A 16483-nucleotide genomic window follows, 5' to 3' on the forward strand; every position below is an offset into this window, starting at 1 on the left:
GTCTTCAAGTGCTGTCGGAAATATTTCCGTTAGTACCTGATGACTTAATGCAACTGATTATAGGATTTATGAATGCTCTTAATGATTGTCTAATAATCTAACCGATGTGAATGTAAACTATCGACCCAGGCCATTATGAAGACGTGTTGTAGCTACAGATAAAATATGATTTATTTAGAGGGAAAGTTCAGTTTGGATACTGGAAACTGTTGACAAATCCAGTAAATACTATTTGTATATACTATATTAATAATAATTCAGAACAGCTGGTAATCCATTTTGTGGTGACAAAACGTATATGTACTAGCTCAATAACAACTGCACTATCCAACTCATTATTTCTGCATATTTTAAATAGTTTGAGGTGTAGCTTTTTAATTGAATACCATCCCTGTAATATCTTTATATTGACATTATGTTATATTCATTTTTTTTAAATCCCAAATTGTTATTTTTCTTTCATCTTAGTTTGTCTCTTGTGATGATGAAACATTTGAATTACAACAAGGGTCAATACAATCTTAAAATTAACCTTATACATAACCAATACATACTGTCCAACCTTCGAGGCCCACATTAGTAATGTTGCCTTTACCCAAGCTCTCAAAGACAATTTAAAATTCCAGAGATTTAACGCACATATCCATTTGAGAACATAGGATTTGCAATGATGTACTCTGTAAGCTACATATCAAAACTATGTCACTCAATTGCAAGCCATGTGTCTAAAATCTGATTTATGTAGCCTCCATTAACTCAGAAAAGGCAGATCATATTGCCTCTGATAATTAATTTGCAAAGATGCTGCTGCGTCACAAAATAAATGCTCTACTGATCTAAGATGAAACACAACAACAAAAAAGAGATTCATCTTAGGCCGCACCACCAGTTTGGTATAATTAATTACCGAGAGCACTTGAATGCTGCTGCGTGTCCACTCCCAAGAGTTTACAAGGAGCACTTGAAGGCAGCAATATGTGTCTGAAGGACCCCAGTATGGAGACGGGGCCCTCCTTCTTGGCAGCATGGCGCTGTGACAGTTGGGAGCTTGCTGCACTTTGGGAAGGCGTTAACCGCCATAAGAGCGAACTAACAGCCACTATAATGTGGCGGTGGCCGGCCCAGCGATGTCAACAAAGCACAGAGCAGCTCAGATTGTACAGAGGGAGAGCATCTCCACTCTCTGCTCAGGCAGCCATCTTTATACTCCTCTATATCTTCACATAGCAAATTGATTGTTGCTGCCTAAATGATGTTCTGAATATATTGTAAAGAACCTTTCATAATAAGAATTTATGTCCAACTGGGACTTCAATACCCTGGTAGCTGAGTAAAATATGTGTACTTGTACTTGCAGAGTGCGTGTACTGAAGAACTGAAGCCGTTTGCAACTCCAGACTTTCCTGCTGGCAATATAAAACCAACACAAACTATTTTCGAGAACAGGGCCGACACATTTATTAACAGTGCCAAGATACTTATTGTCCATAATTAGTGCCCCAAACTTTCCCATCAACATGATGGCTAATTAGAACATTTCTAAGCACTTTTGGTAAAAGAGGAATTTCTTTCATTCTTTCAATCAACACAGAAAACCCTCAACATGTACTCTATTTAAAAATACATAGACACAGACATAAACTAATATTAGTAGACTTCTAAATATAATTGTTATTCATAACAGAAAGAGTTTAGAATAGTAGGCCAGCTCCTGCTGTCCTCAAAAACTAATTTCGCAAGGCGACAAAAAGTTGTTTGCAAGAGAAAATGCGTGAGTGTTATGGATTTCATGCAAAGCAAAGTTTGTCTGAGGGAACTGAAAGACAATACGCCGTTCAAAAATTAAAACACCACATGACCGTTAACTGACATGAATAATGAACACTCAGCCTTTAGACTAAATCACAAGAAACAGTCTTTTTTTTTTATTCACGGTTCATTTCTTACATTGTTCAAGTACAAAGTTAAAATGCCTTTTTAATTAGTTCATATTCATACAAGAGTAAAATAATAATAGTGCCTTTTCATTACTACGACAAACTTAAATACAGTCATTGTAAAGACAAACTTGATTTATACTCCTAACAATATACTTTTCTTATTTTCAGATAAAATTGTAGCACCTTTTGAAACACCACCAGGTCCTCCTTTTCTTAAAAGCTCATCTTTCCTTTAGTCCATGAGATGAGTGTCTGCTCTGTCTTTGTAGGTGTGATGCATGTGTCTCTACGTCTGTGTGTTAATAACCGTGTGTGTGTGTGTGTGTGTGTGTGTGTGTGTGAGTGGGATTTATGTGTTTGTAAATGTATCAGTGTTGAAAACAGCGCATCATTCAGCCTAAAAGCTGTTGACAGGCGAACAGAAACATCATCACCGCGTCACACATCGTTTGAAAGTATCGACTCCATTCCTCTCTTTCACTCTCAAACTGATGCAGGAGGAAATTACGCGGAAATGAGCAGACGTGGTGGTTTTCCACTTTCTTTTACAATAAAGCAACAACAGATTTAATATGTCGATATTATTTCAGGAAACGTGTTTCATGTATAATATATAGTATCCTTCGAAATTCAATTTAAAGACGACACAGCGTTTCATGTCTTCCTGTTTACAAACATCTCATTAGCACTAAAGAGAGGTCCAATTTTAGATATCAGATCGGACTCCAAGTAGACAGGAGCTCATTAATTAAAAATGGCATCTTCTTTAAAGTCCAGAGTTAAATCTCTCTTTTTGGTCTGGATTTGTTTATTAAGCCATAACACAGTAATCTGTTTGGTTGTATGTGTCTCCTTTAGGTGGATTCGTATAAACCCAAAGGAGGTCAGGGTATTCAATATTAAGCAAAGAAAAGCAAAAAATAAAGTTTTTTTAGTACGAAAAAATATATTTTTTCCGTGATAAATGTGTTTCTTTAACCCTTAAATCATCTGGTGACCCCTCAGTTATTTCAGCACCCCGTGAGAGGTTTTGAACCTTCCGTTATTTGTCTGCCATTTGTTTTAATTTTAACTTTAACACTTGTTCTGAAAAGGAGAGAGTTCTCACCCGGATCCTTTCAGATATTATTCTTGAGTATGTATTGATTAAGAATATTGATAGTTTCCTCTGCTACAACGCACGCTTCCTTCCGCGTTATTTCAACTCGCTCTTGTTTGAGAGTCCATTAGCTCTTCGGTTCAACATTTCTTCCGGCATCATTGGGTACAATAGAACAAGTCACTATACTAACTGTAATATATGCTTTCTCTAGCCTTGCTCTCTCCCCTCTCGACTGAGACTGAACTGAACTGAGCACCAACCTGGAACAGTACACACACACAATAACAGATTATTATTGTAATTATTATTACCATGATTATTATTATCATTACTCCCTAATCTAACATGGAATCGGAGATTACACTGACTGACTGACATGCAGCACCGGAGGGGTTCGGGGGGAGGGAGGGGGTCTGGGGTTGAGGTTTGGGAGCACCAAGCGACGCAGGGTACTGATGTCACACCCGGCGGCGCCGTGGGAAGCCTGTTGGCAACAGGCTGCGGGCAAAAACACAGTGTGTATGCATGTGTGTGTGTGTTGATTTTTTTACGTAGCTAAAGGAGTGTAGAGAAAGCGTGAATGTCGGCACTGTGTTTCCAGCAAATGTGTGTGTGTGTGTGTGCGTGTGTGTGTAACCTGCATGAGAACTGTAAAAAAGAGTTTTAAAAGCACCTGAAGGTTGGTTGTATAATCGAAGAGTAAACATGATGGAAAAAAAAGTTAAACCTGCTGGTTTGTTGCTGTTTTTTGTATCTGTGTGTGAGTGTGTGTGTGTGTGTGTGTGTGTGTCTGTCAGCATAGACTGCATGTGTCCAGTTGTTCGCTGGTATCTGAGGAAGGTCAGAGGATCGGAAGGCTTCCTGGAAAAAGATGGTCACCTGAAGACCAAAAGCACCAGACTGAAAGAGATGTTTGCTCTAAAGACAGCCCTGTGTAAACAAGACACCAGAATGAAGGGACGTCCACACACACACACACACACACACACACACACACACACACACACACACACGCATTCTATATCATGACGAGCCATTTTCTTCACTTGCTTATTCCTATTCATGGTCACAGAGTTTATCCCAGCATGCATTGGGCAAAAAGGCATAAGAAACCCTGACACAGGCATATGGTATAAGCAAGCATCAGTTATTCACACAGGGCTGTCTGTCTCAGTCGTAGGAAGTAGAAAACCAGCATTGTGTTGACACAGTAAAGGCCTGGCTCTGGTTTCAGTGGATGTCGCTGCTGTAACAGGAGGACATTTTGGATCCCTAAGAAGCAAAGTGGGAGCGTAACTGCAAGAGCCGGAGGACTGTGCCTAGTTTTTACTTTTTCACCAGACAAGAAGAAGTGAAGCTGCATATTAGTCACGACGGTCCAGGTTTACTCCCCACTGAGTGTGAGCGAGACTCGGAACTCCCTAAAAGGTTTTCAGTTTAATGTTCCTCGAGGCAGAGCTGCTCTGGAGGGAGGAATAATCTCACTGGATGAATTTAAACTTGTTGGGTTCATCGTGCCTCAGAGCAAAACCTGTGACAGGCTTTTCTTTTTCCAATTGCTTAAAGTGAATCCGTCGACAAAAGCATCAAAATTGTTTGTACTTTGGTAACCATGGACAACGGCACCAAAAGTACAAACACATTTTTTGATTTGCAATTTTGTTTGCAGTTCCACAACTTTTGAAATCTCTTGCAATGATTGGGGAAACACTTCGTATTCAAACTGCGACACACACCTGAACACCTCCACACTAACTGAACACTACAAACAGACCTCAGGTCAGCTCTTTGTGAGGGAACAGAAGCCGTGTTGGTACATCAGTGTGTTGTCTTTGAAAGAATCATTCAAACGGTGCTCCTGTGTTTCATTTTGTAGCACAAGTGCCATTTTGAAAAGTGAGGTTTTGATTGCAGCGTTTACCTTTGACACAGAAGTGAGATGTTTACCTCTGAGTGTTAATTACGCAATAAGTGTGTAAGTAATTGCAAACATCCAGAAATTGGTGTGAGAAACTGGCAGGAAGGAGGAAGGTTTTTTCAAATGTTCTTCAAATGAAACATTTCTGTCTAGCTATTGAGAATTTGACACAAAATGTAATGCGGTGTAATAACAGCGTCATAAAAAGATGTATGTGTGTGTGTGTGTATTTAACAATGCCATGAACAATACATATATTGTATATAAAATGTAGATACAATCTCCAATCCTTTAAATAGCTAGCCAACAAAAAATTAAATGACGTTGGCAGGTGTTCATGATCTTAAAGGTCACAGGGCTACAACAAGGCTACATAGAAAGACTACGTTACAGCCTCGTTTCACAGTATAACTGCTTGTCTATAGATTATCTGAACACAAACTTCACTCCAGAACATCAGCACATCAACCGTGTTCTCTTCACCGCAGGATAAGTCAAATGAAGTAATAAGTCGGCTAAGGTTGGTTACAGTCTTCTGACATCTACGATCCAGATATGTTTCCTGGCACTTTATGCAGATATTAAATGTAACATCCAATCTCAAAGGCCAAAGTATTGTGAGTATAAAGCTTCTATCAGGCAAGTGACATGATAAAGTGACATACAGTATCAGTTTGCTCTATTACGATGAACTCAATGAACATCGATTGAGCAACAGTTAACAGTAACCAATGCAATACACATGCGAGTGTGTTAAAATGCTACAAGTGTGCAGAATACCGCCCCATATTCACCAAAGCATATATATATATATATTATTTTCGTATTTCATATTGCGGGAATGACTGACAAGATTTCAGAGAAACGTGGTCTCCCTCAGAAAAATACCTTTTTTTGTATTATTTTGCGACACAAACTTCCGTTTTAAATTTGTCAATTATTTGTTACTCCAGAGCAGCTTTTCCAACAAAAGCAACATAACAAATTACAGTCTGATTTACTAAATATGAATCTATTTAATCATATTGACAATTTTTTTTTTTCTTCTCACAAATATATAGACCTTAATAATCCACGTCTCTTGCTTAGTGTTGCCCCCACCTGCTTGTAAGCTAAATTAGGGACACAAAACAACCAGAGACCGTCCCGTCTCCACGGGCATCAAAAACTTTAAAAGTGTTGTATTAAAGTTGCACCATTTGGACTTTATCGCTGCCTGACCAGCACCAAAAGCATAAACTGCTGTTTGTGTTTGTATATTTGTGTTCATTGCACTGCACCTGCAGCACTATCACTATACATGAATACAGTAACATGTTTTGGGTCAGAAGTGTGTTGATTCAAGGATATTGGAAACAGAAGGTTAGGGTTTCTTTGTAAGCTTTGGGCCCCCTGGAGGTTCGTACCCCAGCTGTTATGACACAGTAAAGCTAGAAGACATCAGTTTCAAGGTCGGACAGGAAGCTTGTGTGTGAAGACGGTACAGAAACCCTGCACCTGTGTGTGTGTGTGTGTGTGTGTGTGTGTAAATCAGCAAGGTAGCACCTGGGGACTATGATCAGTCAGTGGTCTACATGGTATCTAGGGAAGCAGTCTTATACAGTGTGTGTGTATGTGTGTGTGTGTGTGTGTGTGTGTGTGTGTGTGTGTGTGTGTGCCCGGACCTCTGTGCCAACCTTCATGTGCAAGCTCTATACTGTGTGCCTGTCATTATTACATACTCTGTGTGTGTGTGTGTGTGTGTATGAGAGAGAGTTGGTTTGTGACTAGTTGCAGGCGAAGTACTCTTTGAGCGGGGCGAAGAGGTGCCTGATGACGGGGACGCTCCAGGAACGACCCAGCAGCCTTTGCCTGGCGAGACGACTCATGTTGGACACGTCGGTGTAGTGGACAGGGAAACCAAACACCCTAGAGACACACACACACACACACACACACACACACACACACACGTCATTTTATGATTAAAATATGTCTTGAATTAAAACAAATTATGTTGTATTGAGTGATTGATTATTTCATGATTTAAGAGACTCATAGTACGCATCTTATCTGGGTTTTCTCTTCACTTTCTATCTGTGGAAGTATTTTGTAAAGCCGAGTTCACACAACACGACTTTCAGACGAGACGACTTTTGTCCGATCGCTGTTCTGTTCACACTACACAGCTGGCTGTCTTGTAATCAGGAGTCTGGTTTTCACGCTCCATGACTGACTGGCGACAGGGTGTCACACACATTACAAGACCTTTCATTTGGAGGAATCCCCAAGGACTGAATGTCGAGTCTCAAGACTACGATTTGAAGTGACAGGCGTCGTCATGCTCGCTGATGTTGTTGTGTTCACATGGGTAATGGGTTCAATCATCTTTATTATTTCCCCTTTGTAGAGCAGGCACTGTGTATAGCACGGACCGTTAGAGGGCTTTTATTGGGGAGCTCCTTAAACTGTCAGGCCTAAAGTTGTGTCAAACTAGACATCTTCTGTGTTCGCTGCATAAAGGACCGTGTCAACCTTTTTAATTAATAGGACATACAATTGGAATGGGAATCTAAATCTGGTCAATTAGAAATATAGGGATTAAGTTGGTCCAAATATACGCATGTTTAATTAAAGTTGTTTTGACAGAAAACACTCTTAATGCTGCACAAATAGATGAGAGACAGTCTGGATTGGGCCACAAATGTGAGTTTGAACACACAGAGATAGAACACTTGTCTAATAAACTGAGTTAATTAAGTAGCACAACCAAGCTGATCAGAAACATGAACATAATCCACATGAGACACAAACACAAACCACTGTACCTTTCCATCTCGGTACACCAGAGGATGTCCTCCTTGCTGTCCATGAAGACGGGGAAATGCTCGTCTTTCCCCTGCTTCACAGAGTTGGAGCGTGTCGTTATCGTACGCAACTTCTCAAACTGGAATTAACATCCAGAACCAAGCACACACAAAAACACAAACACAGACAGACACACACACACAAACCCTTTTTTAATCCTAAAGCGATCCCCCTTTTCTACAATGCATTGGGATTTGAAAAAAATCATCGTTAACAAGTGAGCATTTGCTAAAGAAATGACTGACAGGCCCTCTGGCTGGGAGAGAATGTGAGAGAGTAGAAGGAAGAAAATGCAGTAAAAATGGACATCAATGGCAGAATTACTCTACAGTCTATTTTATACTGTATATTTATGCTCAAAGGAGAAATATTCAATTTCTAAACATCCCATTAACTTTTAGATGCTGCAGGAGTATCATTTCATTATTTGATACCCCTGATATTGATTGTCTGCCAATTTACAACCTTTTCTCCCCCTCAAATTTTTGTTTTTGAAAAAAGAAAGTAACATTAAATATTTTTTTACATTTGGCATTTTACTTTCCAAACTTTTTGGATATTATATGATAATGAGCAGAGACACACACACACACACTCACTCTCACAGAGGTGGATAGATACCTTGGCTGTGCGCCCGTGCTCGAGGCACTCTTGTAGGTCCAGCCTGTCATTCATCATGGCTGCCAAAGGTCTAAAAGGTGAAGAATAAAAGGTGCCAAAATATTAATGTTGATTTTAATTTGGATTTGATTTATTAAACAAATCAGACTTGTCATCAAATCAACTAAAATGTAACGGATCATAACAATGGTATGTGTGTTTGTATCACCTGGACATGCCTGGCAGGTTTCCCCAGAAATAGCGAGCGCGGTGGGCAGCAGAGACCTCTTTGGCGTCAATCATCACTGGGTTACACTACAGAGGAGCAGCAGGTTCACTTCCTGTTTCACTTAATATACACATTTTCCTGTTTGTCATAATGTAAGTCTGTGAATATTAACAATGCAATGATAAAATGTCTTTTGGTCCTAATAATAATGCCAAGTGAAGGCAAAAAAAGGCATTTTGCGCACGTTTAATGGTTTAGATAAGATTGTACCTTTATTTCTGAAACGTAGGTTATTTTTGTGTTGATTTATAGCCTCAGAGACGAAGGCGCTGATTGGTAGAGCACTGATATCCAACATTGATGTAGAAAAGAAACGTTAATTATGACATTCTATCCCTGTTTTATGTTCATTCTGTCTTTTTCCCCCCATTGTTCCCCCCAAGCACTTTGTTTTTTTGTTTTTATATTCAGTTCGCTTTTTGCTTTCTGTAGATAAAAGCATTTCAAAACTCTGTAGTCAAAATGCATTAAATAATGTGTGGTTTACATTTCCCGACAGAGCAGTACATCTGAATGTGACTTCATATTTCCCAACTGTGGGATCCTTTGGAGTAATATACATGTATCTATATAACTGTATTTAATGGCTGTGTTCGTGCTACTGTACCTCTAAAAAGCGGGAGATGTCCCGTTTGTCGCTGACTCCCATTGCCACCACGTTCTCAAACAGCCAGTAGAATGGACGCTCGTCACCCGTTTTTGGTCGAGCCTCGTGCAGCAGGCGGTAAAACTCGAAAAACAACCTTCCTGTTCCCTCTGCGGGGAAAACAGTACAAATTCAGCCTCCATATTTAATTTAATCTATCCTAATCAATTGTGTTGTATATAAAAAAAATAATTATAGCAGAATATTGATATAGTCTGGTGTAAATTTGAACCCAGACAGATTCAAAGACTGCCTCTTACCGAAAAGGCCTTTCCTCGCTGGGTTGACTATGGAGAGGTCGTTGCAGGGGCTTCCTCCTATCACCAGGTCGAATGGCCCCCACTCCTCGATCTAACGGCACGAGTTAACATCAGCACAGAAGGATTGAGTTTGGTGGAATAGAACAATCAAAAGCCATCAACGAGCACGTACGATGAAATAAGCATTTTCCTCTTATGCTGTATTTACACTTAACTGCATTGTGTGATCTGATGTATGAATCTGTATGTATGTAGAATCAAAGAAGAGTTTCACTCACATGTTTGCGTGTTACGTTACGTACGTCACCAACGTACATGATGCGACCCTGGTGTCGGACCATGCCGACAGTGATGGAGTCCTCACACACCTCAGACGCCACGTACTTGCCAACCTGCATGCCCAAATCTTTCAGCACCAACAGACCTGTGTGCACACACGTACACACACACACAGGTTCAAGGTAAATATACCACAATTCCATGGTTGCGCAAAGAAATCCCTTTGTGTTGCATAAAAATTTAGCCCTGTGGGAAAGGTACACCATTACAACAAGTTGTTTTTTAATAAGTTAAATTAAATAACTCTGTAAGGTAATTAACCTGACAGTAATTTAGGTTAAGTGGATAAGTGAGAGAAGTTAGTCATAAATAAGGTAGGAGGTAACTCGTTAAAGTGATATAAATAAACAATTCTAAACAATATCGAAGGCCCACTGTGGGTAAATGAAGCTTGTGCCGTGAGGTGGCGCTATCTGTTTTGATTTGATACGCGAGGTGTCATTCCGTCTCACCTGCGGTAATTGGTGATAGGAAAAGGTGGGGGCGGGGTTTAACATAGAAGAAGGGGAAAGGGAGAGCGGCGGAAGGAGAAACAAAACGGTAGAGAGACAGGTGACCCTGGAGGTAGACCGTTTGGTGTGGTACGAACAGCGGGGGAAACACTGGAGAGGGGGACGTTACGCCACCTGTATGGCCATAATCTTGAGAGGTGTTGTCGGAAGTTGGGTGTGAATGGACCCGTGTGGATCTGGAGTTGCTGAGGACGCCGCTGCGGACTGCGGGTGTGTGTGAGGAGTATACCAGACAGGTTAAATATTATTTAGTCAGTAAACTAATTTCTTTTTAACAGAAACCTGTTGTCTGTGGTCAGTCCTTTACAATATAGTGTGGTATAATTAAATAAAGCCATAGGTACATTAGAGAGGTTCTTTATTATTAAGAGTAATATAAATCCACAGGATACAGGTAAACCTTCGTGGTAGCTACCTTTTTAAAAAAAAAAAAAAAAGGTTAAACAAATAACATAAAAATAACCCAAACACCCATCAAGGTAAATATGTAGATCTACTAGAGTGTTGGTGCAAATTAGCATTATTATTAACTAATAATTAACAGCATTTTCTATGGTGGAGGGTGACAATAGAACCATTTTAAAGTATGCAGGTGATTCTGTTGTCAGTCGGCTCCAGGACAATGAGAGCAGCCACGGTCCGGTCATCCGCGATTTTGTGAAGTGGTGTGAGGAGTCATATCTTCAATTAAACATATCGAAAACCAAAGATATGATCATTGATTTTAGAAGACATGCCCACACACATGAAGTAATATGCATTAATAAGGGTCAGACTGTGGAATGTATACAATCTTATAAATATCTTGGGAAAATGATCGACTCCAAACTGAACCTCGAAGCAAACTGTGAAGCCATGTGCAAGAAGGGCCACCAGCGTTTAAGGAAACTGTCCCACTTCCACATTAACAAAATCATGATGACTTTATTTTATCGTGCTTTTATTGAATCAATGTTATCTTTTTATTTGGTTTGGAAACCAGTCTTTAAAGAACAGAAACTCTCTGACCATTGCATCAGATTGTGCAATGGTCCGGTTGTATGTGTTTGTTGTAATGTATGTCGAGATGGATGCCTCGTTTTCTACTGCAAACCAAGTCTACCTACGGGTACTAATAAAGTAACCAAACCAAAATGTAGGAGTCTAACAGCCTGAGGAAAGAAGCTGCTCTGAAGTCTGGTGGTCAGCAGCTGATGCTTCTGTGTCATTTGGTAACCGGGCGAACAGGCTGAGGTGGGTATTGTGTTTTAATATTCTTTGGGCTCTTTGCAGGCACTGTTACTGATGCTCGGCAGGTGACGTTCTGGGCAGTTTTTACCACCTGCTGTCCAGAGCCGAGCACATCCCATGCCAATTTGTAATGTTCCAAGTCAGGATGCTTTCTATTGACATTCTGTCATAGTTGACAATAACTTCAGTTTCAATAAAAATGCAGCTTATTTCTTTTGCCATGATGAAGATGTGTGTCATGATTTTTGGGATGCTGATTCCCAGGAACTGTGCACTTGCTCCACCTCAGCTCCATTATGTAGACGGAGAGGTGTCTTTTCCTCTTTTTCTCAAATCAACCAGTCAATCAGCTCCTGTGTTCTACTGAGGTTTTACTGACGTTGATCAGTAGGTTGTTCTCTGAGCACCACTCTGCAAGATTGTTGATTTGACAATCTACACAAGGTTTCATTGTTATTTGTAAGAGCTCTCGTCATGTCGGGGTTTTGATTCTTGGGTGAACATGATCGTAAACCAAATTAAAATGATGATGGTAAATGAAAAGATCACCAATGTTATTGTTCATCATGAGGGGACCATGAACGTCTGTACAAACATTCACGACAATCCATCCAATAGTTGTAGAGACATTTCAGTCTGGACAAAAGTGGTGTAACGACTGACCGATAAATTGATTAATCAATAATGTGAATAATCGTTAGTTCCAGCCCTACACATAATGTACCTGTGGCAATGCCATCAAACAGGGAGAGAACTCTGATTGGTTTCCTCTTCTCTGCTGAAACGGGAGGATACAACTTGGCTGGCTCCTAAAAGAAAGAGTTAAAAGGAAGAAGAAGAAAAAATCGATGAGAACAAGATTATATATTAATGTTTACAGAGAGCTGCACATAACACATTAACTTTATTGACAATGAAGATCTGATCTGAACATTTTTCTGATGTGTTAGCCTTCATGGATCATGTATAGCTGAGCAGATCCCCGAGATATTAATGTTATTAATGTTGTTTAACTGTGATGCATTTCACCTAGTGTCCCTTGCAAGGTTAGATTACGTCATGTTGTCAGGACTGAGTTGGTGTAATGGGGTGTTCCGTAGTATGGTACAGAAATACAGGTACATATATAAAAGTAGTAGTCTGGTGTGTGTCACCAGAGATGTGAGATGCTAAAATTGTGATAGAAAAAATATTATTGAAGTATTTTAACCAACATTTTAAAGCACATTTAATGACCGTGTACCACTAATGTCCCTGGATACATGACACCTGCAGTGGTACATTTACTTTATGTGCTTTACTTGAGTATTTCCCCTTTATGCTACTTTCTACTTCTTAGCTCCACCCTCGACAGCTTCAAAATTAAAGTGACGAATATATATTCATAGATCAATAATTATCATCCAGTAATTATATGATTCTGAAAGAGGTCATGTGATATATACTGTTGACCTGCTATCTGGCCCTAAGGATTCCTTGTCCACCCCCCTAAAAAAGACAACAATGGTTTATGGTAGGAAGGGGGAGAGGAAGAGATTAATATTTAATGGGTGTGAAAAAACAGAACTGAAATGAATGGAAAGAAGGCTGCTGTCAGACTCACAAAGTTCTGTTCATGGTTGTTGGCGAAGAAGTGTTGTAGTCTGCAGGGCCAGTCGTCCCGCCGCCGCAGTAACCCGAAGGTGTTCCGGGGACCGCACATGAAGCAGTTCCAGGGGTCTTCTTTGATGGCTATCGCCGCCGAGCCGGCACCCACCATCAGATCCACGCACTCCACACAGAAACACCTGCACACAAACTCACCATGAGACTTCTTTATTTGAATGATTATTATATGGATGTATCATTTAGTAGACTGATCATTTCCATTTACCACTCTATTTTGGAAGCCAATATCAGGTTATTAATACCCAATGATACCCAATGAGTTATACATTGAGGTGGTATTATGTATTTTAAGTTACCCAGCAAATGAGCTCCACCTTTACCAGCTGCTCATTACAATGTAGAATCCAGTGATATAATGTATTATTATATACATGTTATCTTCTGAAATGGGCCATTCAGTACTTTTACTTTTGGTACTTTAAGTATATTTAAAGCCTCCAATATACCTTTGTACTTTGACTGCAGAACCTTTACTTCTGCACCGCAGTACTGTTATTTTTACATATCTGAATGCTGCTTCCACAACTGGTCACATGTCATCACCCTCTCTCTCTAAACTGTACTGTTAAATAAAAGGTAGAAATGCCTTCAAAATATAATTCAAAGTAATAATCTATGAAATTAATCAAACACAAAAAAGTTAAGAGTATTCTAGGGATACACACACTCCATACGTTTACTTTTAGACTTTGAGTGCAGGAGAGTATTCTTACAGTGTGTTATTGCTATTAAGATCACAATACTTCTTCCACCACTGCATGAAAAATGACTGCTTTGAGGTTATTTGCAGTGATATGGCCAGAGCCTGGATGCCAACATACACTTAGCTCACATAAAGAAATCTGCTCCTCATGGGTCGTCTGGTTCCATTACCAATAAATGGAGCCATATTGTTAATCACTCGTTGACATTTTTAGGTAAATTGTTTCTGCCGATGTGAAATCCGAAGCCTTGCCCTGGCAACAAGTAGAAGCTGCTTGCCAATCTCAAACTCTGCAGTGCATATAAACACCGTTCTGTACTGACCTACAGCAGTTGTTGTTGCCACACATTAGCACCTCTCTGCCTCCACAGCAGATGGTGCAGTAGGACTGGTAGCCGTCGTCGTCGTACTGGTAGGCACACTCCAGGAACGAGTTCTGCCAGAGAGACAAAAGTCAGGAGAGAGGCAGAGAGGCTGGGGTATTCGTTGTTTTAATGAGATGTATGTATGTAATGAACTGTTGTAAAATAAATACTTACTTGGTTTTTACTGTAATTTGCTGGATATATATTTACATAATGATGTAAAATTATCTCACAATATCAATTAATACAATTCCATAATTGCCGTATCAAATTATCGACAACCCAAAGTGCCACTTTTCTTGAGAGGTTTCTTACTTTGCAGCCCTGACACAATGCTCCTCCGAAGAGAGGATGCTCCTGAGAGACATTGAGGCTTCCACAGGAGATGCAGATATCTGAACAAACGTAATATATGTAAAACATTTTATTTAGCCCTTTGATTACAATTACGGAGGAATTAAAAAATACACAAAGACACTTTTAAAGCAATGTGTCAATAACAATATACATTTTAGGCGCTGTGATTTATAACCTTTCAGCTCCTAATCTATTTGCCTTCACTCCAGTACACCAGTGAATTATTATTGCTGCATAAATGCATCAGCTAGATGCCAAAAATGTAACCAAGAACAAAAATTCCAGAGATGTTTAGCTCTGAGCTACAGTGGCTCTTCGACGAATGCAACATTTGTAAAATGGAAGCCAAAAGAATCCATAAACATATAACTTGCTGTCAAAGGAAGATGTTATATTATCAATTAGCTTTTAGTCAACTCTATATCCATGGTTAAGAAAACCTTGTGTAACACTGTATAAAACAAAGAGGACACAATTAAACCATTCTTTAATTCAAGTCTACATTTCCGAATGCCGGTTGAAAAAACTCTGAAACTTTTACCGTCTATGTTCCTGGTCTTCTCTTTGATCTCGCATACGAGTCGCTCTGGAAAGAAAATACACATAAGGAAACATCAACACACCATGAATGTGAACACTTACAAACAGTTAATAAGAAAGTGTACATGTTAATGTTATAGTAATAAAGGTTACCTTTCTTTTTTTGTGTATTATAATTTTTTTTCGTGTAAAATTAGTCCATTTCTGATCAAATATTCTGGATGTTTTGCTGTAGGAAAACTATGTGAAGAATCACAAATAAGGGGGTTTCCTGCACGCCAAAGAACTTAAAACTTCTTGGAATTGATTTTAACATTTACGCTAAGTGAAAGTGTTCTTTCACACTTCCACTTCAGATAATTCTTAAATAAACATACAGAGGAGTTGTGGGTTAATTTCGTATTTGCCTCCTCTGAAATGTATTTGTGTACTAGGCATCGGTTTACCTCTGGTCCCTTCGTCGATCACCTCTCTGATCTTTGCTTTTTCAGCTAAGTTCTTGCGCGGTTTCTTGGTGGGTGGAGGCGTGTACGCTGCCTCAGGTTCCGACCACATCTCCGGGTACACTTTCTTATATGGATTTCGTTCCTCTGTGCGGTATAAGAACCAAATAAAAATAGTCTTTAGTGGTCTTAAATACTGTAGAGTAAGAATCTTCAATGTAACATGATGAGTTCCTTCAGTTCACACACATCTTAATTTCCCACAATTTAACCACTTTTCCATTATGAGGAGTATTTGCAGTATGTGAATGTTTTAGACAATCTGTTCCGTAAATTATATATCAAATTAAATGTGTGTATACCCTCCGGAGGCTCCAGTGATTGTGGACCCTTGGGTGGGAAGGCAGTCATGGCCCACTCTATCATCTGTCTGGTTTGAATCTCCACCCCATCTGCATCATCGCTCGCATCACTGGAAGGAACTGGCCTCCCCGCCCGTTCACTGGCCACCTCCACACAAAATAAACACACGGTACACAATCAGAAAACACATGTCAAATAAGAAGGATAAATATGGTAATTATGGCTCTACACAAACTTGAAAAAAAATTAAAATAAGTGCCGGTATTAATACTTGAATACTTAGCTGGTTGTTTCTAATTTTACCGAAGTTCAAGTGAATAAAAACCCAGTGTGACGCGGTAGAAAAAGTAAATTACCGCGG

General features: G+C 39.6%; 1 protein-coding gene across 9 annotated transcripts in view; it reads right to left on the reverse strand.

The window, feature by feature from the left end:
- Nucleotides 1-1902: 1902 nt before the first annotated feature.
- Nucleotides 1903-16483, reverse strand: part of LOC117727236 (DNA (cytosine-5)-methyltransferase 3A-like) — a 45769-nt gene continuing 31188 nt past the window's right edge. For 5 of the 9 annotated variants that reach the window (XM_034527401.1, XM_034527398.1, XM_034527406.1 and 2 more), the window contains 14 exons: nucleotides 16122-16269; nucleotides 15763-15906; nucleotides 15318-15362; nucleotides 14735-14814; nucleotides 14378-14490; nucleotides 13287-13470; nucleotides 12408-12492; nucleotides 9881-10026; nucleotides 9603-9693; nucleotides 9304-9452; nucleotides 8637-8722; nucleotides 8429-8498; nucleotides 7768-7886; nucleotides 1903-6868 (listed from right to left, as the gene is read on the reverse strand). In XM_034527401.1, the coding sequence (XP_034383292.1) occupies nucleotides 6727-6868; nucleotides 7768-7886; nucleotides 8429-8498; nucleotides 8637-8722; nucleotides 9304-9452; nucleotides 9603-9693; nucleotides 9881-10026; nucleotides 12408-12492; nucleotides 13287-13470; nucleotides 14378-14490; nucleotides 14735-14814; nucleotides 15318-15362; nucleotides 15763-15906; nucleotides 16122-16269 (1602 nt within the window). In that variant the 3' untranslated portion in view covers nucleotides 1903-6726. The remainder of the gene's footprint in view (nucleotides 6869-7767; nucleotides 7887-8428; nucleotides 8499-8636; nucleotides 8723-9303; nucleotides 9453-9602; nucleotides 9694-9880; nucleotides 10027-12407; nucleotides 12493-13286; nucleotides 13471-14377; nucleotides 14491-14734; nucleotides 14815-15317; nucleotides 15363-15762; nucleotides 15907-16121; nucleotides 16270-16483) is intronic. The other 4 variants (XM_034527403.1, XM_034527399.1, XM_034527404.1 and 1 more) reach the window with 2 other exon arrangements.

The sequence above is a fragment of the Cyclopterus lumpus genome, chromosome 24 (genome assembly GCF_009769545.1).
Source record: "Cyclopterus lumpus isolate fCycLum1 chromosome 24, fCycLum1.pri, whole genome shotgun sequence".
Lineage (NCBI taxonomy): Eukaryota > Metazoa > Chordata > Actinopteri > Perciformes > Cyclopteridae > Cyclopterus > Cyclopterus lumpus.